The sequence below is a fragment of the Vicugna pacos genome, chromosome 4, assembly GCF_048564905.1.
Source record: "Vicugna pacos chromosome 4, VicPac4, whole genome shotgun sequence".
Lineage (NCBI taxonomy): Eukaryota > Metazoa > Chordata > Mammalia > Artiodactyla > Camelidae > Vicugna > Vicugna pacos.
The window spans coordinates 24,077,013-24,104,328 of NC_132990.1; the positions used below are offsets into that span (position 1 = coordinate 24,077,013).

Genomic DNA, 27,316 nt, shown 5'->3' on the forward strand with positions numbered 1-27,316 from the left:
TGCATGACCAGCATTAAGGTCAGTACTTTGAAAACCCATGCATAAGCATCTAACAAACCCACACACAAGTTGATTTAGAGGAAAGAGCAAGACTCTGTTTTGATTAACCTCCTTCCCATACTGTATCCAGATATTTTACAATTTATAGTATGCACTATCAATTAGGTCTCACTACTGCAAAGATTAAGAACAAATTTTCCACTTGAGATGTCAGTGGAAATTTAATTTGCACAGAAGATACAGTTTGGGAGACCTGTTTGGGAATCAATTCTATTTGAAACAAACAAAAAAAGGCTTATGCAAGGGGTGGTTCAGAGAAAATATGTTAGCACCCACAGTGTGAACTGACAGGACATCTGATGTCTGGGTATGACAACCCACATATTCCACAGCCAGAAAAGAGTCATAATAAAATTGCCAAGGTTCAAGAGAAAAGATGGAGCTCTTCTACCAATTTGTGAATGTACATATTTATGTCTCACTTAACCAGGAGGGCTAGATGTATTCCTTACAGAACCAGAGGCTTTTTGGTTTCTTTTTCTTTTCTTTTTTTTAATGTTACTTTTTAATTGAAGTGCAGTTGATTTACAATATTAGTTTCAGGTGTACAGCAAAGCAATTCAGTTATACATATACATATATATTTTTTTTCTTTTCATATTCTTTTCCATGATATATTGTTATGAAATTGAATATAGTTCCCCATGCTATACAGTCGGTTTTTGTTGTGTCTGGTTTTGTTTTTGCTGAACTTGAAATACTGAACACTGTAGGTTTAAGTCTGCACTATTTTAGGTTTCATATATTGAACACAATCATTTCAGATAAAATTTCTCTCATTAAACTAAACCATTTAAAAAAAACTATATGATTTCACCAAGGTAAAGATAAAATATATTCAAATATTACATAATAAAATTTTTTGAAGATTTCATTGTTTGGGTAAATTATTAAAATTCTTTTACTTCAATTGTAATAAAAAGCATGGATAAGTGACCAGGGCCATATATTGAACTCCTGGGTAAACAGTAAAAGTAAATACCCTGGCACATTTAAAATATGATTTATAAATTCCAAATCATTACTTGAAGTCCTAGGTTTCCGGTCGAGACAGTGGAGTGGTAGGACCACAAGATTGCCTATCCTCGTGACTACAACAAAACCACAACTGAATGCTAAACAACCATCGAAAAAAGACTGGAACCTACCAAATCATTAGTCGAAGCTATGATTAACATAAATTCTTTCAAGTTTGAATTTCCTTTGTAAGAAAGCAATAAAAATATGCCAATAGAAGGGGAATCAAATAAAAACAATAGACCTTTAAGATAAACAATAATTTAAAGCATAATGTCCTTTTAAAACTGTAGACATTAAAATACACAATGAAATCACAAGTGAATTAAAAAATTATCAAAATGATGGCAACAGAATGTGACTAAATGTCCCAATCAGACCATCGCTGTTTATTATATACAGAAGCCAGGAATATAAAATGGAAACCTAAAAAACGTGAATTTCAAGTTATGAAGGCAATTGATCAGGATAATTTAAAAGAAATGATTTTTCTGTTAGAAAACATTAAAATGAAAAAGAATATGAAAATAAATATATGTATGTATATGCATGACTAGGACGTTGTGCTGTACACCAGAAATTAACACATTCTGACTGTACTTCAATAAAAAAAGAGAAAGGAAATATTAAAAGATTAATGTATTAAAGTTTCAAAAAAACATTCAAAATTTACTGGTTGTATTAGTTTCCCATGGCTGCTGTAACAAACTACTACAAACCTGTGGCTTAAAACAACTTAAGTTTATTCTCTTACCTTTCTGGACCTTTGAGAGGAGAAATCTGTTTCTCTGCCTTTTTCAGCTTCTAGCAGCACCTGTGTCCTCAGCGTCTGGCCCTGTCCTCTATCTTCAAAGTGCATAGCTCGAATCTCTGCTGCCATTGCCACATCGCCTTTTCCTCTCTGTAGTCAAGTAAGCCTCTGCTTCCCTTTCCTATAAGGACATTTGTGATGGCATTTAGGGCCCACTTAGATTATCCAGGATAATTTCCCCATCTCAAGGTCCTTAATTTACTCACATCTGCTAAGTCCCTTTTGCCATAATTAGGTAACATTCCAGGTTCCAGGGATTAGGACGGGGATACCTTTGGGGTCATTATTCAGTCTACCACATTCATCCAAAAATATATTTTAAAATCCCATCTCCATCCTAGGATTTACATAAAGTAATGCTTTCTTGATTAGCTTTACTCAGCATATGTGATTGTTTTCCATTGGGAAGTTACAGTTTGGTCAGGCTGGCTTACTACTAATATCTTTCAACCCAGGGTCTGTCAGACTATCCATGTAGTCTCTCAGCCCAAGCTAGAGACACTGGGCAACATAGTAAAGGGTGCTGGTTCCTCTGAAAGACAGGTACAAACATCACTATTCTTCCCATTACTAGTCATATAGATGAATGGATGTGTTTCATTTTGTTTTATCTAATCAGTGCATAAGTGATCTAGATTTCAAATCAAAACACACTCCTGAAAATTATTCCTAACTAGTTGGGAATTTTTTTTTAATTTGTCCTTTTTAGAAACTATTAATTCTGGAAGTCAGGCCTAGCAAGGTGGAAATCATGTGGGCTTTGGAGTTACAGCGCTGGGCTTACTGATTACTAGGTTCTGTGTGATCTTAGGTAGTCAAATGCTTAACATTTTAGATGCTCAGTTATTCATCTATAAGATGTGATGCAAATACCTAACAGACTTATTTTGAGAACATTAGAGTTTTTCTATAATAGCTGGCATAGAATAGTTCCCCAATAAATACCAGTTACTTTCCACTTTTACATTAGAAAACTTGCCCATAAAAAATGCACAGTAAAATACTAAGATCAATTTATCACTGTTCAGTGTTTTCTATAGAATGAATTCAGATATAACTGGTAAATCAAGTAACATGAAAATAGTAATGATCTCATTAAGTACATGATAGCAGTACATACTGTAAATGTGAAATAAATAGTGCTGTCAAGTTTAATAAGAGTCAGACATTTGGTAAATTAAACACCATTCTACTATTTACAAGGTTATTTACCCATGTCATTAAATAATCATTGACCTGGCAATTCTCCCAATTTCCTACACCTCTCTGCAGTTGTGTTTTATCATTCTCAAATGTTTATGCTACAAATGCTCGCAAAGCCTCCACAAGTAAGTGTGACTTAGGAATCAAAACAATAACTTTCAGAATCCCCTTGAAAGGTATTTTTCTAGATCACGGAAGGTAAGAAAATCCACACACTAAGGTGTAAAGTAAAACTTCCTTTCCCCTCCAAAAATACTTGAAGTCTTTCTCCTGAGAAAAGTCTACTTCATACATCACTCTCAAGGAAGTAAAGAAGCTGATAGAGCAACCGTCCTTGCCAACACAACACAGATCTCAAATATGCAGTGAGTGGTCACAGAGGTGCTCGAAAGCAGTCTAGAATTTCTCAGATCTCCATAGGATACGTCATTAAATCTTCTCCTCCTGCTGGGTCTGACTTCTGGGAAAAAAGCATATGGTATAAAAATTACTATATTTGGTAGTGAATACTAACGATCACTCAGAAGGCCCATCCTTCAGTCTCTGTGGCCTTCAGCGTCCAGTTGGTTATAAATGTGACATGCTTTGATTTGATTTAATAACCTTCTTGAATTTATAGTTCAGAATTTATTGAATAAAATATATCTGTAAAATCAGATACTCACATATATGGAGAGACATATATATTTATTTCTGGTGTTATCCCATTAACAGTTTGCAAAATTAATGCAAGAAGACCAAGGTCTGTCCAAGGCAACGTTTACAAAGGTGTCCGTCCCCCTTAAATTAGTAGAATCTGGAAACAGAGTCTACACAAACACACACACAAACCAAACGTGTAAGTGATATAAGGTAACACTGTTTTTCTACAGTGTGAGAATTGGAAGCTCAATGATGTCAATGGACTAAAAAGCTGTATTTGATTTCAATATAGAGAATACCTTAATCATTGTACGGAATGGCAGAAGAGACTGTTTTGAAATGTGCAGAAATTATTCTATGATCTATATGAGAACAATCAATAGCGTTTTCTGTATTACAATAAATTTGTAAGTTGAATTTCATACATGTTACATTACATTACACAGGGCATATTCTTTAATACTCAAAACCCAGAATGGTTAATAAAAATAACACCAAGTGATTTATACCATCCAAGGTAACATAGCACTGTTACTGTCATACTGTGTAGCAGAATGCTGTTTCTCATAGTACTAGGCCAATATAATAAGCTTTATATAAATCCTTAGAAAGCTGTTTATGTGAAGTAAAATTACTTGGTTAATTTGGCTAATAACATTAAGAGTTAGTATACCAATTTTATGTACCAAGATCAATTAAAAAATTCCTAGAAGTTGGGTATATTTGAATCAAATGCCACTGTAAAACTAAGACAATATAGATTCCATAATACATACTATTATTTTCCAACGTATCCATAATGAAGAACTCCATAATGAAAAATCATATAAAATACGAATTTTGTGTCAAAACTCTTTGTCAAAAAGTACAGTTCACACCAGAAGTTAATATCACTGGGGAGTTAAAAGATTAATACAGAAACAAATACATATTACAAATATTCTTTTGTTTCTCACTTACCATGATGCAAACTGCAAAGATTTAACCTTTAAGGGTTAAAGAGTTTAATCAATGTCAATGTCTGATCTTCTGAAGGCGATAAAGAACAGTCTGTCTAGCGATACCCAACAGAACATCACTTTGTCAAGCCACAAAGCTCCCAAAAGCTTGTCAAGTAAGTTACCAGAAACCTCTTTGTGGTTAGAACTCAGCTCCTTCCTGCTTGACCTATTATTTGATATTTGACCACTTGGTTGCAAGACACTTGCTCTTTCTAGCTGAAATGTCACTGGGGCATCTTGTCAGCTCCCCGACATCTCGGCCTGACATACAATTTTACTTTTGTGTGCTACAAGGCAGAAAATTCAGGGCAATGGCCTTGTTTTAAATTCTGTCAGCATCAAAGATGGGCGTCACTCTTGGGTCCTACCAACAACAAAAACAAAAAAGGAGTCTATTTTGAAGGTCAAAACAGCCATTACCTTGAAGTTTTTCAGCTTATACTAAATATATTACCTGCTATACTGGTGTGGGAACTGTCCTTAAAAAGTGCCTAAACACACCACAGAAATCTCCTCCGCACAATTGCTCTACTTTCTTATCAAATGCAGACTTGATAAAAAGGATGCGTTTTCAATGCCTGCAGGGACCAGATTCAGCAGTTAACTTAACTTGTTCAAATGGGCAAGTGGTATCATGTAGCTTTACAAGGAGCAACCTGACCTTCTCACATTGACCAGGAGTGACATTATTGTGCAGGAGGAGAAGCAGTCACATCATTTCTGTTTTGCACAACCTGCTTAAAGTTTGCAACTAAATGCTTGTCTTCAGTTGAGCTGACAAGAGAGAAGAGGGGGCTCAGTGAACCATGGCAGGGCTGCCATGAAATGACAGGAATCATTGGCATACATTTCAAATAGCTCTCTCAATCCTATTAAAGTATTGCAGTCCTGCTTTAAAATAGACAAGTATGAAACAACTTTGATAGATAGAGACTAAAATGGCTTATTGATTTTTTTAAGTCTGAAGGAAATTACCCAAAATGTGTCATTCTTTAACATTTAAAAATATGTTACATAAAAATGAGCAACTGTGATAATAAATAAAACTTAGAGGGGAAAAAAAGTTGGTTATTTCATTATTCAAGGAAACACACAGGTACCTGCACACATCAAGATATCACACAATTTTTTTAAAACCCACTGCCCCTTGTGCTGAAACAGAATTCAACTGATAAGAAAATCCCCCTTCAAAGCAATTTTAATTGTACTGTTAACTCTTCCTGCATCTTTTTTATTTCATAAAGTCATAATCCAATCTGAGTTGGTCTCTTGGCAATAGCAGATGCAGTCCCTGGAGAGGACTGAGATGATGCCAGGGGCGCAGGATTTATATGTGTCTCCTTTAAGAAAGTGTAAGTTGTATCAAGTTCAGCTTTCAATGGCAAAAAATCCCCAACATCAATTGTGTCAGCAGGAAGAGCAGGTCTTGAAGGAAGGGAGAGATTTGAATGGTCTCGTGATCCTGTCTATGATATAAAAAAGAAAAGAATAATAAATATGGAATTGAAAACTCTTAACCAGAGTCCAAAACCATAAACAGAGAAGTGGACTAAGAATAACTGTAATATGAAATGAGGTGGAAATTGCCATTTAAATAATCTATATGATAATACATAAATATTAAATTATTTCCCAAGTTGTGACTGAACTGCTTATTTGTTCTCTGTCATAAACTTGTCAGGACATCAGGAGTTTGCCTAAACACTGAACACTAAAACTTTGTATAAAACTTTTATAAAGCTACTGAATCAAAGAGTCAATACAATCAGGCATTTTTTACCTCTGCTTCCATTCCCTGGCAAATTGCAGAAACCAATGCTTATTATGTTCATTTCCTTATGCTACATAATATATACTATGTAACTGTCAGATTAGACTGCTCAGAAAGTGAACTATGGATATTTATGTTTTTAAGTTATCAGCATGAACAGCATAGCACAAAGAAAAATAAGTCAATCCTGCTGCCTTCTAGGAAATAGTACACTGAGATATAATATGCCAGTGAGATGAATTTTTTGTCTTTACCTTTAGTAATATTGCCACCACCCTATATTTCTTTTGTTTTTTTAAATTGAAGTATAGTTAATTTATAATGTTGTGTTAGTTTCTGGTGTACAGCAAAGTGATTCAGTTATACATATATAACCTTTTTCATATTCTTTTTCATTATAGGTTAATACAAGATACTGAATATAGTTCCCTGTGTTGTACAGTAGGACCTTGTTATTTATCTATTTTATGTATAGTAGTTTGTATCTGGTAATCCCAAACTCTTAATTTATCCCTCCCTGCCCTTTCCCCTTTGGTAACCAGAAGTTGGTTTTCTATGTCTATGAGTTTGTTTTTGTTTTATAAATAAGTTCATTTGTATCACTTTTTAGATTCCACACTGAAGTGATATCATATGATTCGTCTTTCTCTGTCTGACTTACTTCACTTGGTATGATAATCTCTAGGTCCATCCTTGTTGCTGCAAATGGCATTAGTTCATTCTTTTTTTATCAACGAGTAGTAGTATTCCATTGTTTCACATCTTCTTTATCCAGTCATCTGTCAATGGACATTTAGGTTGCTTCCATGTCTTTGCTACTCTAAACAGTGCTGCTCTGAACATTGCAAGTATCTTTCTGAATTAGAGTTTTCTTCGGATATATGCCAGGAAGGGGATTGTTGGATCATGTGGTAACTCTAATTTTAGTTTTATAAGGAAACTCGATACTATTTTCCATTGTGGCTGGCTGCACCAGATAACATTCTCACTAACAGAGTAGGAGGGTTGCCTTTTCTCCACCCCCTCTCCAGCATTTATCATTTGTGGACTCTTTCAATGATGGCCATTCTGACCGCCACCACCATGTTTTAATAAAGACTGTTCTATAATAAGTATTTGGAAATCATGTACAAAATATGGAATTGCAACATGAAAACAATCTGTCACATATTTTAAAACATTATCACTAGCCAGAAACTAATGGAAATCAAACTTAAGAAATCTACACACTCATGAAGTACTTGAAAACAGAATTAATATTTTGATGAAGCTATATATTTAAGCCTTAAGTAACATCAGTAATCAGGAGCTAACAGTTAACCTAAAAGAAGTCTCACCAGTAAAGCAGATAGCTATTATTTTGTGGCGTTTATAGGTAGCAGGAAAATAGTGATCAATTGTATGTCAGAGTTTTCCATATTTCCAGCAAATAAACGTTGCTGAGATAATAAGTCTAGTCATGAATGTCTCCACTACAAACCACATTTTACATTGCAGAGGTTTTTAGAAAAACATCTTTTTGGTAGATTCTCCTATGGTTTTGACAACAAAATAGCGTTAACTCTAAGGATCTACTTTATTATGTCATGTTATACAAAACTATTTCTACAAGAGGGAAGCTATCTCTGGTTTTAGGAGAGTATTAGAAATTCACTTGTTGTATGCGTTACCATTTTTGTGGATTTTTTTAAACTACAACTGAAGAAAAATCAATGACTGCATCTAACACCTAGTTCAGCAATTTTCTTTGATCTCTGTTCTTTTGATTTCTTGATACTCCACTGCAAGCCTACAGCTGACGGAAATCATCTCTTTTTATGCTAGAAGTTAAAAAAAAAGAAAAAGAAAAAGAAAAACACCTAAAATGGCCACTTGAATGACTCTATGAAGGAAAGGAATTAGCTTATCCTTATGGAAGGAAAAGAACTCCCAGGGTCATGTGTTGACTCTGATTAGCAGCACTGATGGGGTTTTACTTGCAGACCCTTAATGCTGGGCCTGAGCACATTAGTTCAGAACCTGAGAAGGGGCAACTCATTACATCGGAGGCTGGAGATGTAGACTCCTGCACTTTTCCTGCTGCTAGAACCACCTTATGTGATTTTTTTTTTTAAGCCAGTTGTCTGAATTGGTAGTGTTATTACTTGATCGATTTTGCTGCTGTAAAGACTACAATGTCATCTACCAACTCAGACCTGGGGGTAAGAGGAATACTGAAACAGCAGCAGATGGTGGGGCGTGACTGTCTTCTTAATAAAACTCAGAGCAATCGTATTGTTTATTATGAAAAAAGAATATTGTCAGGGAAGACTTCAAAAGTTTGTTGTTACATCTTTATATTTCAAGTTCTGGTCTGAGACAACTGTATGTGCAAAGGGAGGGGCGTGCAGAATCAGAGCAAGACGGTCAGCTCTTCTCTGAGGGTATCTTCTTCCTGATGCTTTAGCCGTGAGACAGGTAACGGTGCCAAACTGACCAATCACTCCTGCTTTGCAATGTTACATAAACATGTAATTTACCTAAATCTATGCTCTGTACTTCCTTTTTTGTTCTTATGATTCTATCAACCTAACACATTAGCAAAGTCATCCTTTATGGAACTGCTCACTTCCCCTTAATATCTTACGTGGATCTTGGCAGTCTACAAAGGGGCCCCTCTTTTGCCTTTTCTCATTTTACTTTTTCACATGTCTATTTTCCACTGTGTTTTCTGAAAGTATTTTTTAAATCTAATATAACATTTTATGACTAAATAACCTGAAATGGGGTACTGAGTATTTCTCTAGTATTTCAAATCAGAGTCTCACTTTTTGTATACTATCTTCCAACCTTACGTCCTAAACATAGGAAATAACCTAAAAAAAAGAGTTTCCTTCAGACTTGTACCCCTCAAAAGGTAGGCACTCCATCAAGTAAATAGACTTACTTTTGTGTAAATGAAAACATTTTTTTCTGTCACTGAAGTCATTTACTGTACTTCATACACTGCTATAAAATAATCTTTCTCATGAAAAGGGATAAAATTTGATTATAAGTCACTTAACAGCTTAAAAACAAACCATCAAAATTTCTGGTGAAATCTTGATTTGAAAATGGCATGTTAAAATAACAAGTAAATATAAACTACTTTTCTTGCTACAAATAATACTCAGAAATATATCATAACACTTTCAATGTAACACAGAGAATAAAAGACAATTAAATAAATTCTTATCAGAGACCATTAAAAGTTAACATTCACCATCTGATCTTATGTTTTAAATCTGTGGTCATTTAAGTTACTTTTTAAACTCCTGAGGTGTTCTGGTAGTCTCTCATATAAATCCAAATTAAAGCAATCTTTAAAAAAGAAATTAGTTACCTGAAATAAAAGCTAGGTGTCATGTGAATCTTTATGGAGGCACTTTTGTTTACTCAATAAGCTATAAATGATTCTATTTGAACTGTTACAGCCCATCAGCTAAAAATATTTATTCACTATACAAAATGTGTCTACTACATTTCTGCATTTAAAAAATCTAACGAAATATACTAATTAGACATGTCCACTAACCAGTTTTCAAGGCTTTAATATCTTAGTTTTCTAAGAGTGTTTTTTCAACCACAAAAATAAAATATTAGTGTAATAATAAGGTAATGACTCAACAATTGTACATGAATCAAAGCCACTTTGCAGTCCTAGGCTTCTCGAAACAATGACACTAAGCCATTTGCCTCCTGTGTAGCATTTATGACCGAGTTAAGTCTTCTAGAAACTAGTACTACAATAAATGAAGGGTGATGTGATTTAGTAAGCCTGAATAGTATTGCAAGGAGATTATGCTAGACACATAGTACGGTGAAAAGAATACTAGACTAGGGGTCAGAAGACTATGGTTTTTCCTTCCAGTTCTGTTCTAATCTAGCTGGGCTATTTGGGCAAGTGAACTAGTCCTCCTAGGTCTCACTTCCCTGGCCTGTGAAATGAAGAGCTAGGCTCTCTCCAGCTCTGATGTTCTACAGGTCCACCATGATTCCAACCCATGATGACATGTAAGGTTAACGCCTAACTTTTGTCAGTGACATTAACCCAGAAATCAGAGTTTTCCAAACATAATACTTAAGATTTTGAGAGGCTATAGATGGACCATTTTTAAGGGGAAGGAATACATACTGCATATGGTTCTTTAAAAAAAGGCAAATAGATAACAAAATTAGCCACAGTTTAGATGATGTGGCTACATTCAATTAAATCCTGTGATACATTTTTTATTACTTCGACCTCCATGATGATGTTTTAAGCTCTGTAAATTATTGACTGATTTTAAGTAGAGTGTGCAGTTCCACATAAACTGATGAAGGAATCAGAGTACCCACAAGAGGGCCGTACAATGAGGCTCCCTCGCCATTTCTACTTTAGCTCCTAATGTGTTCTCACCACTAGAGTCTCAGTACTCAACATCACAGAGTTTTCTTCCTTCCAAATACTTCAAGTTAGTTAGTTAACCAAATGTTACCTGCCTATTTTCCAGTTCTGCTGTGCTGACATCATAGGACACTGCAGCTCACACAATCAGAGTTGGCAATACCTATATACATAATTTTCTCTTGTGGAATGCTCAGTTATGTACCTGAGATATCTATCCACACACACATACAAATATAACTGATAAATAAATATATATATACTTGCTATATGCATATTTGTGTGTATACACATAAACATATGAGCACATATGTGTATATATGTATGTATGTGTGTGTGTGTGTATATATATATATATATACACACACACACATACTTGCTACCACATCATTAATTATTTATTCCTTGTAGTTATCAATTCTAATTTTTAGTTACCAATATCAAACCTGTAGAATATTTTATACAGCATTCTCTCCATAAGTCACTAAATCTTAGCACAGACCAGCTTGGCTCTTTAGCTCAGTGACATCAAGATAGGCTAGGAAGGGATATGTGAGTCAGTGGAGCACTGTAAAGGAGTCCCCAGACAGAGAGGGAACAATTGAAGAGGCCTGGGTACCTAGAGACTAAGATAGGAGGGCAATCATAGAGGCAGAAACAAATCATAACAGAGAGGGAGAAGACACTAATAATCAGCGTGATTCCCATCACAACCACTTAGTCCTCAAGCACAGCTGATTCAAGAGCCAGAGCTCTCAAGTCCTAACTCTGGTTCAGTTTCAGCCTCAAAAACTTGGTTACTGTGGTAGACTAATTGGATTAACGACCTCCATTCTTCAGGCCCTTTGCCAGTCGACTTTGCAGCTTTTTGCGGTCTGCTTCACAAGCTCTTTGCTTCTCTGTCCAGCCTCATCCAGCATTTCCTCACTTGTATTCTGTAATCTGGTTCCATGGAACTTGTGAGTTGATAAACATGACATTCTATAGTTTATACCTGCCTCCGGTCAGACCACTGTGAGATACCCTTCTATCCTTTGGGGGTTGGATGCCTTCTTCAACATTCAGACTCTGTCAAGGTTTCCCTCTCTGTAAGGCCTTTCCAGATCCTTGCCCCCACAACATTCAATCACACTTTTACATTCCTCCATGAACATTTTATTTTTCTACGTTCACTTATTTGTGTACTTACATCTCCCCTATAAAATGATGAGAACCTAGTTTAATAGAATCATGACTTTGTATTCCTAGCACTTAGCAGAGCATGTGGAAACAAATAAGATTTCTAATTGATGAATGAAAGGACAAACTACTTCATGGTTTTGGTTTTATATTTGGTTATTTCGTGTATATACAGATTATGTTCCAATTAAAAGTAGCACAGTATAGTGGGAAGAATATGGGCTTTGCAGCTAAAGAGGCTCCAGGTTCCCAACTGGAGTCTGTCATGTATTAACGATGTGATCTTAGACAAGTTACTTAACCTGTGTGAGTCTGCATCCTATCTGTATCTGCATAGGAAGAATAATCCCTCATAGAGTTGTTACAAAGATTAAGTGAAATAATATACACAAAAATGCATAACATACAGTAGCTCCTTTTGCCTCTTTTTCTATTCTTCTCAAGTGATAATAAATTCCAAATTTTTAACTAGAGCTAACATGCATTAAGCATATATGCCAGGCGCTGTGCAAGGTTTAGCTTTATAGGCGTTACCTTAATTCTCACAACCACTCAATGAGAAGGTACCACAGTTACCCTCACTTTACAGGTGAGGAACTAGAAGAGTGGAATACACTGCCCCACGCTGCACCACCTGGTGACTCTTGATCCATGATTCTTCTCCCCTTATGCTTGACCACTACCTTCCCATGCCACTCAAAGAAGACACAGCCTTCAGCTTATTTATATCCAGAGCTATTTCATAGAAACATTAAGGGCTCAACAAATATCTGTGAAACTGGAAAATAAAAGCACATAGAGCGGGGGAAGGTATAGCTCAAGTGGTAGAGCGCATGTTTAGCATGCACAAGGTCCTGGTTTTGATCCCCCATACCTCCTCTAAAAATAAATAAAGTAACCCCTCCCCAAAATAAAGTTAAAAAAAGCATACAGATTGTACTCAAGGTTGAAAATAGATGTTTGTATTTTTCATAACATTATTTTCTTACAGTCCAACATTTGAATATCCCTGTATTGGAGCAAATAAAGATTTTATGACGTTTATAAAAATAAAAGTTCTAGCCCTTTCACCAAGAAGCTTATGTGTTGTTACATTAAGAGATAAAAACTCAGCTCTGAAGTTTCAAATTACACTAGAACATTTAAACTTTAATTTTAAATTACTTTAAAAATGTCTTGTGCCTGACAAGATAACAATTCCCATTTTCTTCTCTTGGATGTTTAGATTTCCTGACATGATTGAGGTTGGAAAAAGAGTCAAAGAATTTTCCCAGATGGCTTTTGTTCTTTCTTTGCCTACTTTCCTTCACTCCCCTGTGCTCCCAGTGTGCTCCTTTCCTGGCAATTCTAATATATCTGATGGTACAGAATATCAGAAATAGCCAGAAAATGCAAGGAGACCATTTTTTCCTGTATCTTAGAAATATATATATTTTAAACAATCCAAAGACAATCTGAAATGTAAGTACATCCATATACGCAAGTATATTACAAAGGTCTAAAACTGAACAAATAAAAACTTAAGCATACTATATAGAAAAAAGCTACTGCAAAACTTAAATGATAACCTGATAAAAAATATACGTGACTCACATCATAGCCTTAGGGTGACTTTCTTAATTTACAAAAGGCTCTTGCATATCAAGAAAAAGAAGAACCTAATTAGAAAACAGGCTCAGGATAGTGTTTTTTTTAATACTGGGTTTAGGTGTAACAGAAAATTCAAAATGTCAGTGGCTTAAATAAGACAGAAGTTTATTTCTCTCTGATATGGCCACTTGAAGCTATGAGGAATCCAGACTGCTTCTATCTTGGGTGCCACAGCCCCAGTATGTGCTTCTACCTCAGGATCCAAAATGGCTGCTCAAGTTCCAGCCATTTTGTCTACATTCTAGCCATAAGGAAAAAGGACAGAGCAAAGGAAGTGGTACCACTTAGATTTAAAGACACTTCCCCAAATCAGAATACTTTTGCTTACATCCCATTGGCCAGAACTTAGTCACATGGCTAAATTAGTTTCAGGAGAGTCTGAAAAATACAGCTTTTTTCCACCCTCTGAATGGCCCAGGAAATATTCAGAGGTTCCATTACTAGAAAAGAAAGAGAAAACAGATATCAGCAAACCATTGGCAGCCTCTGTCTCAGATACATACTGGCTGTTTGGGGTGGAAGGGGACAGAGAAATACAATAGCCAATAAACATGAAAAAAGAGCTAAACCTCATTCATAATTAAAGAAATGCAACACGAAACATGACAATGAAAGCTTACCTTCCAGATAGCCCAAAATTTAGATGTCTAATGATATCTACTGCTGAGAAGAGAGAGAAACAGGCCAGTTCCTACCTTGTAGGCAGGGATGTAAGTTGGTGCAACCTTTCTGGAAGACACAATTTAAATTGTACCTGCCTTTGATCCAGAAATTCCACTGCTAGGCATTTCTTCTATGGCTACATTCACAAAAGTTTCCTAGGATAAGCATACAGATGTATTCATTGAAGAATTCTTTTAGAAAAACATTTTTTAATGAAACTACACGGTCCATCAACAGAGTGTTATTTAAGTGAAGTATGACTACAACAATTTAAAAAATTGAGGTAAATATGTAGGTACTGATGTAGAAATATGCAGTAGTGAAAAAAGGTTCAAAATAGTGTGTATGTGTGTATAAAGAGAAAGAACCCATTTGTATTTAAAAATAAGTATAAACACAGAAACATGCATGTGTACATCTTTTTTTCTTACTGAAAAGGGAATCACATCAAACTTAATTCTTTGTAAAAAAAAAGGGGGGGGATAAATAGGAGTGTGTATTACACAGAAAAAGCTTTGAAAGTCCAATTTCTTTCCATGGTTTTTCTACCTTTAAAACTGATGATTCATATAGATCAATGGAACAGAACAGAGAGCCCAGAAATGAACCCACAAACTTTTGGTCAACTCATCTTCGACAAAGGAGGCAAGAATATACAATGGAATAAAGACAGTCTCTTCAGCAAATGGTGTTGGGAAAACTGGACAGCAGCATGTAAAACAATGAAGCTAGAACACTCCCTTACACCATATACAAAAATCAGCTCAAAATGGATTAAAGACTTAAACATAAGACAAGATACAATAAACCTCCTAGAGGAAAACATAGGCAAAACATTATCTGACATACATTTCAAAAATTTTCTCCTAGAAGAAATAAAAGCAAGAATAAACAAATGGGACCTAATGAAACTTACAAACTTCAACACAGCAAAGGAAACCAGAAGTAAAACAAGAAGAAAACCTACGGAATGGGAGAAAATTTTTGCAAGTGAAACCGACAAAGGCTTGATCTCCAAAATATATAAGCAGCTCATACGACTCAATAAGAAAAAAATAAACAACCCAATCCAAAAATGGGCAGAAGACCTAAACAAGCAACTCTCCAAGGAAGACATACAAATGATCAAAAAGCACATGAAAAAATGCTCAATATCACTAATTATCAGAGAAATGCAAATCAAAACTACAATGAGGTATCACCTCACACCAGTCAGAATGGCCGTCATTCAAAAATCCACAAATGACAAATGCTGGAGAGGCTGTGGAGAAAGGGGAACCCTCCTACACTGCTGGTGGAAACACAGTTTGGTGCAGCCACTGTGGAAAATAGTGTGTAGATTCCTCAAAAGACTAGGAATAGACCTACCGTATGACCCAGGAATCCCACTCCTGGGCTTGTATCCAGAAGGAAATCTACTTCAGGATGACACCTGCACCCCAATGTTCATAGCAGCACTATTTACAATAGCCAAAACATGGAAACAGCCTAAATGTCCATCAACAGGTGACTGGATAAAGAAGAGGTGGTATATTTATACAATGGAATACTACTCAGCCATAAAAACCGACAACATAATGCCATTTGCAGCAACATGGATGCTCCTGGAGAATGTCATTCTAAGTGAAGTAAGCCAGAAAGAGAAAGAAAAATACCGTATGAGATCGCTCATATGCGGAATCTAAAAAACAAAAACAAAAACAAACAAACAAACAAAAACAAAGCATAAATACAGGACAGAAATAGACTCATGGACAGAGAATACAGACTTGTGGTTACCACGGGGGTAGAGGGTGGGAAGGGATAGACTGGGATTTCAAAATTGTAGAATAGATAAACAAGATTACACTGTATAGCACAGGGAAATATACACAAAATGTTATGATAAATCACAGAGAAAAAAATGTGACAATGAGTGTGTATATGTCCATGAATGACTGAAAAATTGTGCCGAACACTGGAATTTGACACAACATTGTAAAATGATTATAAATCAATAAAAAATGTTAAAAAAACTGATGATTCATGAACAAAGGCTATCAACTGCTAGTTCATGAAAGTCAAAATACATCTGATTAATAAATAAGTGGGAAAAATATGGTAACCCCCAAAAGTAATCAGAAATATAAAGGAAAATGTTTATTGCCAATCAAAATTGAATTTTAAAAATTATGATACTGAATGTTAGTAAAGGCATTATAAAACTGGCACTCATAAATTGCTAGTGATTGGACATATTGATAGAATCATTTGGACTATAACTTGGCAACTGTCTTAATGAAACAGTTAATATCATTTGACCCAACAATTCCATTTATGATTAAGTTCCTAATATTAATAAAAACAGACAAAAATTGGAAATAATCCCATATTCAACAACAGAAGTACATTTACAAGAGCCATTTGATGGAATGTTGTGTGGCTGTAAAATTTATGGTGATAAACATCTGGATAACATGGACAAATGCTTTGGCTTGACCAGTGAACAGAAGCCTTTCTCTGTAAAGGGTCAGATAAATATTTTATGCTTTGCAGGCCATATGCTCTCTGTTGCAACTGCTAAACTCTGCTGTTGTAGCCCAAAAGCAGCCATAGACAATATACATAAATGAATTAGTATGGCCACGTTCCAATAACACTGTATTTACGAACACTGAAATTTGCATTTTACATATTTTTCACATCATGAAGTATTACTACCCTTTTGATTTATTATTCAAGCATTAAAAAAATGTGAAAACCATCCTTAGGTCACAAGTTATACAAAAACAGGGGGGAAGTAGATTTGGCCCACCAGCGGCACTTTGCCCACCCCTGAGAGAGGCTATCTAAGCGAAAAGGAGATACGCAAAATTACATATAATACTTGTTGTGAGGTAATGGTACTGTAGGAGTTTTTTTCCCTGTATTTCTGAATTTTCCAATTATCTACAAGCATGCCTCACTTTTATAACTAGAACCCTTTTATTAAAAAAGACTAATTTTATATATACTGAAACCCATATTTTAGTACAGTTATGACTCTGAACTGTGTGGTCAAAATGAAATGTAATTGGTTTGTTAAAAGTCTCGGGGGTAGGTCTTGAATCAAGTATTTTCCAAGTTTTGAAAAGATTTTAATTTAGCTAAGAACACTTTCTTATTTCAGCCTCCTCAGTTATCTAACTCATATCCACAATCTGACATGAAGTAAATAAATACACAAAGAATTTTATGGAGTATCTTGTACCTCTACTCTGCACAAAGGCAGCTTCTTCTGTAGAGTGGCTACTTACAAGTTGTGGGCCTTCATTTTTACTCCAAACAGCACTTCCAGCTGCCAAATTACAACTTCTGTGGTCAAAATGTACACATGTCACACTCTCTCTGGGAACTATTAGGTAAAAGTTTTCTGACCACTTTTTCATTACTGAAGAATTTCCTCTTAAAATCATAAGTTCTTTTTATTCAATGTCAAAAATTTACTAATAATCTGGAAGCTATAAACTTAGACCTTTTAGCACCATGTTTTTCTCTGAGTGGAATTATGGACCAAGTACTCAGGTAAAGAGGAGCAGAAGAAAGAAAGAATCATCCAAAATTTAAAGTTGTTTGAAAGAGGTGATTTTCCTAAATCTTACTAACACTGTAAGTATCTATCAGCCACATTTTCTCAACAAAATGAGCAATAAATTTACATTTTAAAAGTTAAAACCCACTTTTTCCAAGCCTCTCCCTTCCACTGCTGGTTTAAACCACAGTCCCTCTTTATTCCACTATATCACACCTAAAATCCCTAGCAATTCTTCATGAGATGCTGCAAACATTCTTTTTTCCCCTACTGACCATCCAAGATATAAGTCCTGTATTCCCTACGGCTGCTGACCCTTTGGCCAGTGGCAGAGCCGGGCCTTTCTGGAGGGAATGGTTATGTTCAGTTATAAGAATGTGGCCTCTCTATTTCTCAGTGAGAGTGGGGCCCTTCAGATGTAAGACAAATCATGTGATCTGGGGTTCACATCTGTGGAATGCCTTCAAATCACAACAAGCGCTGGGGAGTATGTTCCAAAATAAACCACTTAGCTGGCAATGACATTTCCTTTAAATGATGGGCAGGAATGTTACTTCTGATAGAACCAGGCCACTTCCAGCAATCTCAAACCAAACCCATCTCTAGGGAGAACATCTTATAGAATAGCGAGAATAAAGCACAACCACAAAATTCCAAAATAATATAGTTACAGATTACATTTCAAGACTCTACTTCTTACATGACCAATTCCATATGATAGACTTTCCCCATGGTTGCATCAAGCATATCTAAACCTATGTTCACCATTAGTATCATAAATTAGTGCTATTCATTAATCCTTCCAACAGATAATAACAATAAAAATAATACAATAATAATAAAATCCTTTTAATAGCTATCTACTCAAAGTGCCTACAATGTGCCAGATACTGTTCTAGGTACTGGGATACAGCAGTGAATTACACACCAAAAAATCCTCTGCTCTCTGGAAGCTCACTCTGTCCTTAACTATCTGTATCCTGAGTCAGTCCAGTTCTCCTAACATTATAATTTGCTCAATACTGTATAACCACACAACTGCTGCTTCGTAGTGTTAAGTTTAATGGACAATGGCACTTAGAGTCTGCCAGCCTCACTGTTCTGCTTATATAAACAAGGTCTCAATAATGAGTTACATTTTCCTGCTTTATCTCTGACCTGTTCACACAAAATCTCAAGTGCCCTGGCACAGTCCCCATCAAGACTTGCTGGATGTTTGCAATCTCTCCGCCAGGTCCTCCTTCTGATGTTGTAGAGGGGCTCACTGTGCCATATAGGTAATGTCTCTACATGGCATTGGCTCTATGCCCATCCTCTCTCTGTGTCTCCTGAAAACCAGTAACTCTGACCAGAGCCCAGTGTCTCACGCTGGCTGTCACAAAATATTTCTTTCAGCTTCCATCTGTAGGTACTTTTTTCTAAAAGTCCAGATGCCAGTCCCTAGGCCTGCACAGAGGAAAAGCACTGAGCTGTTCCCTCCGTCTCCTGTCTCCTGCTCTGGGCACCTGCCCCTAAAACCTTCAACAATCGTCAAAGCCCTCACTCAAATTAATTCCCAAAGAACCTGCACACCACTTTTGCACAAAGGCCCTGACTTGTCTGGAACACAGTACGGGTTCAGTGTAGGGTATCCATAACTTAATGATTTTGACATAGGTTTCAAAGCTCTTCACTAAAATTTTTCATCAGTTATTTAAGTGCCTCTTCACTTTCTCTAGCCTATAAATGCTAGAGAATTTTAATTTTGTAAACTTCCAGACTTCTATTTCCTACTTCATCTCTTCTTTATTGTCTATTTGCTTATTATTTGAGAATATTCAAATTTGCTCTCAAAGACAAGAAAAAATAGGACAGATGGAACTCATAAAAAGTGTTAAGCAAAGAGAATGAATCAGCCAGTGGTGGGTGAGACATAGGCAGAATCCTTACAATAAGAACAGATGGTAAGTTAGCACCCAATAGGACAGTTTACTTACAGATAGAAAGGGAAGGAAAGACCACATCATAAAGGAAAGATATGCCACTCTCTAGGGTAATGTCATCCTCCAATTGGCCCCAGAACTATAGATAAAACCCAAAACTGTTCGGCAGCCCAAGTGGCAAGCTATAGCGATAGACCAGTATTTGTCCTGCCTCTCTCCTAGAAGGCAAGTGTGAGTAGGTGGCCCCAGGCACCTTCTGTCACCCAATGCCCCTTTTTCAAACCTCCACCCTGGTCCTCATAACCTCACGAAGGGTGGAGAAGGCTCATGCAGCCAAGAGAGAGGTCCTATGAATGCTGCACAGCCAAGGAATCAGGTGGTATGGTCCGTCCCCCGCTTACTCCCTACCTTCCACTTCCTGCTGTGTGTTTTAAATTGATTTGATAAACCATGTGATTTGAGTACCTTAATTTGGTTCTTCAACCTCTCATGTAACGTGCCTGATAGAGTACTTGAAGGCTAACACTGCATCAAGGCAATGTCCCATAAAACACCTTTCCTCCCCGGCGCTGATCAAAACACAGACCCTGAAGCATGCCCTGCTCTCTCCTATCTCAGCATCTCTTTCTCATGCTGCTTTTTTGTTTAAAAGAAGACTTCATCAGGTTTTCACAGTTTGTCACAACTCCTCTGTCCCCAGACTTTCCCTGCCATCTGTCCCCTCGTATCTGGGTTCCATGTTCCTTCTCTGCATTATTGTGACAACCCACACATCCTACTTTATATAACAGCACAGCATCACAAGCTGCTGTTTGCTTAAACCTGTGCTATTCAATGCAGTAGCCACTGGCCACATGTCATTATCTAATTTTACATTAACTAAAATTTAATTTAAGGTAAAATTAAATGAAAAATTAAAGTTCAGTTCCTCAGTCACACCAGCCACACTCCACGTGTTCAACAGCCACGTCTCCAGCATGACAGTGAGTCCTAGTGGACAGCGCTGGCTGAGGGCACTCCTTCCCCAGAGGTACAGGCTGTTTTGTTTGTTTCTGTGCTACCAGGAGCTTGACTAGTTACTGGCGCATCGAAGGTATTCCCTGTGTCTGCATACTGCTGACTCAATGGAATGTTTCTAATCTATATTCTAAAGAAAGCCAACAGGAGGGCATGTTTCGATATTAAAACTTTTCTCTCTCCAAAAAATACTTCTATTTCACAAATTTCAATTTTCATCCTTTAATTCTAACTTTCTCCAATTCTTCCTTTCTAGAGTGTCCTTTGAAGTTTCAGGAGGGACCTCACTGTTCCTTTCTGTGTCTATCTTTCTCAACCTTCTGGTGTCTTAATGGCATGTCACCTGAGGCCACTCGGAAAAAGAAGGAAAGAAGTTTGTGACAAAAGACAAGAAGACAGTAGAGGACAGTTCTCTTGGCAAGTGTCCATTCTCCAGACACCCAGGCAGAAATCCTAGCTCTCTAACACTAGATTTCTCTATATAAGAGGAAAATGCATTGCTTATTCTCCTGCTTTAATTTTCAATTTTTTCTAGAATCTTGAGAAAAAGATTCTATTACGAACTAAATTTGGAGGCAATCTAATTGTTTGATATAAACCTTCAAAGCTTCCTTTGAATTGAATGTCTATCTGCTTGGGCAGAAAAGGGGAAAAGGGGAATTTACATTCACTTTGCTAAACATTAGCATCTTTTGTTCAATCAGGTGAATGCAGGACAGTTCCAAGAAACAGCTTAGAGAACAAGAGTTGACACAGACGGTGTAAAATCTTTTAAGGTGCTCGGATTCAATGAGGGAGAAAGTGAGACGGAACCATATTTCAGCTCCCTAACTGTGCGCCAGTCTGCGGGAACTTTGTGACAGGTCTCTGTCTCTCAGCTACACTTGACTGGCTTTTGCTGACATTCAGCTGTCAGACAGCAACCCTCTACCAGGCCCCTAACATGCTCCACAGCTTCACCCAATTAACTCGCTTTCACTTGACACGGCAGCAAAAAGCTTCATAATAGGTGGTCAAGGTGCACGGTGTCTGCCGCCCGCGAACTGCTCGTACACAGCAAGATGTTTAACTGCTTTCTTCTTGCCTGTGTGCTCAGATCTAGGATGACTACAATTCAGTCATTCCATCTATTGAACTGGACAGGAATCTAGGAAATATTACAGTGATGTAGTAAGCTGCTCAAAAACAGACTTCCAGATGACTAAAGTTAAATTTATTTCTTTAGGCCCCTCTGAGAGGAAGATTTGATGTTTTACCATCAAAATTTAATACCGACTAGCAATCAATCTGTGGTTAGTGTTTCCACTCTATCATTAATAGTAGAATTGTAGAAAGATGACCTGGGATAGAGAAAGAACATCTGACAAGCAAGAACAGAAAGGTCTAGGCACAAGTCAAGAGTGCGAAACTCAGCCTTTGCTCATAAAAATGCACTTTTTTGACAAACTCAACAGTTTTTCTATAAATTTGTGTCCTGCTACTTAGCCTTTCAGAAGAAATACCCTGTACTTGAAAACGTGTTTGGCTAAGAAATAAAAACTCACACTCATTAAAAAAAAAAAAGATACGAGTAACTTACACACTTTCTCTCATTTCCCAGTATGTTGAGACCTAAGCAATGTAACTGGTTTTCATTTGTTTGCACTCTTTAAGTCTGGAAATTGTTTTCCATGTTGCAGAAAGAAAAAGAAAAGTAATATAAACCATTTGGTTTCCTACGTCTATAAAGTCATGTAACATAGAGGCCACCAAACAAGTCACCTTATGATAGGACTCTATCATTGACATCCAGATGCAGATCCTTGTAGCTGCGATCAAGGTAAAGTTACAACTTCAGCTCCAAGTACCCTCTCAGTAATCAAAGCTGAAAATCTAATTAAAGGAATGGGGAATTCTAGCCTCCAGCACCATGAACTAATCCTAGGAGAGATTTACCACTACTTTACACTAGGCGAAGTGGAGTTTAAGTGTACTGTGCCATTCTATATGAGTCAGAAGACTTTCTAAGCTTCTGGAGTCATCTGTAAGTAGCAATGCTTTTGTGACCTGCCTTCAAATGGAAGGAAATCCTTCTCTACATAAGATGCATATTTGTTCTTTTGCACACTCCTCAATTCTTACCAGATGCTCGAGGCAGGGGTAGATCTTGATTAAACTGCAATTAGGAAATTACCCTGCCTCCATTTTGTTCATTAAGTCCTGTCAATTTTTCCATCTACATCTAAGCTACAATTGAATCCTCCATCTCCGCTGTTACTCCTCACACACACTTCTCATTTTGACTCCAAAATGCCTTACCACAATTTATTACAAATATTCATGTATATGTCTATCTTCTCATAAAAACTTCAGATCTCTGAGAAAAAGTCCCTTATCTTATCCTATTAAGGATATAACATAATACAATGCCCACGAGTGAGGACTTCGGGTTCACACTGCCTAGGTTCAAATCTTGAACTCTACACTTGCTAGTTTCTTCATCTGAAAGAAGGAGATATTAACCCACCTTAGGTAGGATAATGAGAATTAAATTAGTTAACATAGACAAAGTGCTCGGCACAGTGGCTGGCACACAGTTAACATTCCATAAGTACTGGTTGGTATTATTCTTATTATTATACCCTTAGCACTTGGCAAAGTATGTGGTACACAGTAGGAAAATAATGCATGGTAAAGGGATAATTAGCTATTTCTTGAATTATTAATTCACTTCAGGGATGATATAAAGAATAAAAATTGTTCATGAAGAAACTAAGTAATAGATTTAAAACTTTGAGTTCTGATGGTATCATTTTACAGAAATAAATAATAATTAAAAATACCTAAAGTTTTAAAAATCAGTAAGAATTTAACAAGTTTCTTAGTTTTTTTTTTTCTGAGCAGATAATATGCTCTTCAGAGCATAAAGAAAAAAACATAAGTTTCTGTTGTCCATAGACATTCTTACGTACCCTCCTTTTTAAAGGATTTGATGGCTTGCTTATCTAATTTGAGGAAGATCTCATTTTTTTACAGAATTTTTAAGGAATCTGAATGAAAGATTTATTCGAAATGAACGTTCTACTTGGATACCCTTTTAAAATTATTTTAATCCCTTTTTTCCTGAAAATAGCTTTACATTTTTCCATCTTAACTAGATGAGGAATTCGGATTGATAAAATATAGAAGTATTTCCTGGACTGAAACGCATACAAAATAACAGGCCATGTTTTATCAATATGTTGTATGGCCTTTAATTAAAGACATTAAAAAACGGAATTGCCCTTTGCACTTAAAAAATTACTAGTATTTGAAGTATAAACAAAAATTTGCCAAACTTCTAAATTTAATTTCAGTTAACAGCCACCCTGACTCATGCCTTTTATAAAACTAAACCCCACATTAAACTTACTAACTGTAACAGTTTCCTAGGGCTGCTATAACAAATTGCCCCAAACTGGGTGGCTGAAAACAATAGAAATTTATTCTCTAACAGTTCTAGAGGCTAGAAGTCTGAAATCAAGGTGTCAGCGGGGCCAGAATTCCTCCAAAGACTCTGGGGAAAAATTCTTCCTTGTCTCTTGTAGCTTCTGGTGGTTACTGGCAATCCTTGGCATTCTTCAGTTTGCATCACTCCAACTTCTACCTCCATCTTCACAGGCCAGGCCATCTACTCTCTCTGTCTCTGTCTCTCTATCTGTGTGTCTTTCCTTATAAAGACACTGGTTATTGAAACCAACAAAGGCCTGATCTCCAGAATATATAAGCAGCTCATACTCAATAAGAAACAAACAAACAACCCAATCCAAAAACGGGCAAAAGACCTAAACAAGCAATTCTCCAATGAAGACATACAAATGATCAATAGTCACATGGGAAAATGCTCAATAGCACTAATTATCAGAGAAATGCAAATCAAAACTACAATGAGGTATCACCTCACACCAGTCAGAATGGCCATCATTCAAAAGTCCACAAATGACAAATGCTGGAGAGGCTGTGGAGAAAGGGGAACCCTCCTACACTGCTGGTGGAAACACAGTTTGGTGCAGCCACTGTGGAAAACAGTATGGAGATTCCTCAAAAGACTAGGAATAGACTTACCGTATGACCCAGGAATCCTGCTCCTGGGCATATACCCAAAATGGACCCTTCAGGATGACACCTGCACCCCAATGTTCACAGCAGCACTATTTACAATAGCCAAGACATGGAAACAGCCTAAATGTCCATCAACAGATGACTGGATAAAGAAGAGGTGGTACACTTATATAATGGAATACTACTCGGTCATAAAACCTGACAACATAATGCCATTTGCAGCAACATGGATGTTCCTGGAGAACGTCATTCTAAGCGAAGTAAGCCAGAAAGATAAAGAAAAATACCATATGAGATTGCTCATATGTGGAATCTAAAAAACAAACAAACAAACAAAGCATAAATACAAAACAGAAATAGACTCATAGACATAGAATACAAACTTGTGGTTGCCAAGGCAGCGGAGGGTGGGAAGGGATAGACTGGGATTTCAAAATTGTAGAATAGATAAACAAGATTATACTGTATAGCGAAGGAAAATATATACAAGATCTTGTGATAGCTCACAGAGAAAAAAATGTGACAATGAATATATACATGTTCATGTATAACTGAAAAATTGTGCTCTACACTGGAATTTGACACAACATTGTAAAATGATTATAAATCAATAAAAAATGTTAAAAAAAAAAGACACTGGTCATTGGATTTAGGGCCCACCCTAATCCAGTATGAACTCATCTTAATTTAACTGATTTTTTAAAATTGAAGTATAGTTGATTCACAATGTTGTGTTAGTTTTAGGTGTACAGTAAAGTGATTCTGTTATATATATGTATGTTTCTATTCTTTTTCAGATTCTTTTCCATTATAGGTTATTATAAGATATTGAATATAGTTCCCTGTGCTATACAGTAGGTCCTTGTTGGTTATCTATGTTATATATAGTAGTGTGTATATGTTAATCCCCAAACTCCTAATTTATCCCTCTCCTACCTGCTTTCCCCTTTGGTAACCATGTTGGTTTTCTATGTCTGTGAATCTATTTTTGTGTTGTAAATAAGTTCATTTGTATCATTTATTTAGATTTCACATATAAACAGTATCATATGATATTTGTCTTTCTCTGTCTGATATTTTTCTCTTAGTATGATAATCTCTAGGTCCATCCACGTTGCTGCAAATAGCATTATTTCATTCTATTTTATGACTGAGTAGTATTCCATTGTATAAATATATTATAACTTCTTTATCCAGTCATCTGTCAACGGACATTTAGGTTGCTTCCTTGTCTTGGCTATTGTAAATAGTGCTATTATGAACACTGCAGTGCATGTATCTTTTCGAATTACAGTTTTCTCTGGACATATGCCCAGGAGTGGGATTGCCAGATCATATAGTAACTCTATTTTTAGTTTTTTTAAGGAACCTCCATACTGTTTGCCATTTAACTGATTATATCTGCTAAAACCCTATTTCCAAATAATGTAACATTCCTAGGTTCTAAGTAAACATGAATTTTCTAGAGGACTCTATGCAGCCTACAATACCAACTACTAACAATGTAAGAGGTAATCAACTAGGGTAATTATTCTTAAAATTTTGGGCTTAGGGTACCTATGTAACTCTAACTTTAGATTATTTTAAATAATAGCTTAAATATTAGTTTAGCAAAATCTCATGGATTTCCTAGGCCCTAATAATGTTTAAAAGGTCATTGTTCATGAACAACATTTCTGGTTGAAGCTATATATTTACTCTTCAAATGTTACTAAGCAAATGGAGCAGATACGTATTGAGGCCTAGTTATACCTTACAGTTATACATTTTCCTCTTCATTTCCAATTGCTGAATATTTTATGTTCACTATAAACAAAGTATGTTCAGAAAGCAGTAGGGTGTTTTTAAAGTGTTTTAAATGATGCCATGATAAACATAAACTTTTATCCAAAAGTTCCACAAACACCCTATGAAAGACATTTTGCAAATGTCTGTGAACACTAAAGTCTCAGAATTTCTATAGTATATGAGCAACTATAATTTTCTAATAAATACATGCAGAAACGGTTTACAACAATGGTGATTGATACACATCGCTTGTTGTTCCATTATCCAAATTCAGGTTACAACAAATTTGTTGTCACTCCCAAATCCCAAAGTAGCTTGATTTGTTAAGATCATGTTTTTCACTTTTTTAAATGAACATAATTTTATTATAATAGAATATCATATGTGCAAAAAATGAGACAAATTAAAATGTTAATTTTTTAACCTAAGCTGTAAAACCCACGTATTCAGAAAAAAAAGTATTAAAATATAAAAATGCTATCTCCCCCTGCCATCAATAAGCCAGGCACTTAACAACATATCTTGAAACCTAACTAAATACGATGTTTTTAGGCAAA

General features: G+C 36.1%; 1 protein-coding gene across 8 annotated transcripts in view; it reads right to left on the reverse strand.

Annotated features, from left to right (window-relative positions):
* Positions 1 to 3,759: 3,759 nt before the first annotated feature.
* The window catches only part of CCDC171 (coiled-coil domain containing 171), a 273,454-nt gene continuing 249,897 nt past the window's right edge, over positions 3,760 to 27,316 (reverse strand). For 5 of the 8 annotated variants that reach the window (XM_072959382.1, XM_072959385.1, XM_072959380.1 and 2 more), the window contains one exon: positions 3,760 to 6,200. In XM_072959382.1, coding sequence (XP_072815483.1) covers positions 5,979 to 6,200 — 222 coding nt within the window. In that variant the 3' untranslated portion in view covers positions 3,760 to 5,978. Of the gene's footprint in view, positions 6,201 to 7,166; positions 7,285 to 14,067; positions 14,558 to 27,316 lie in introns of those variants that run through there. The other 3 variants (XM_072959384.1, XR_012071926.1, XM_072959386.1) reach the window with 3 other exon arrangements.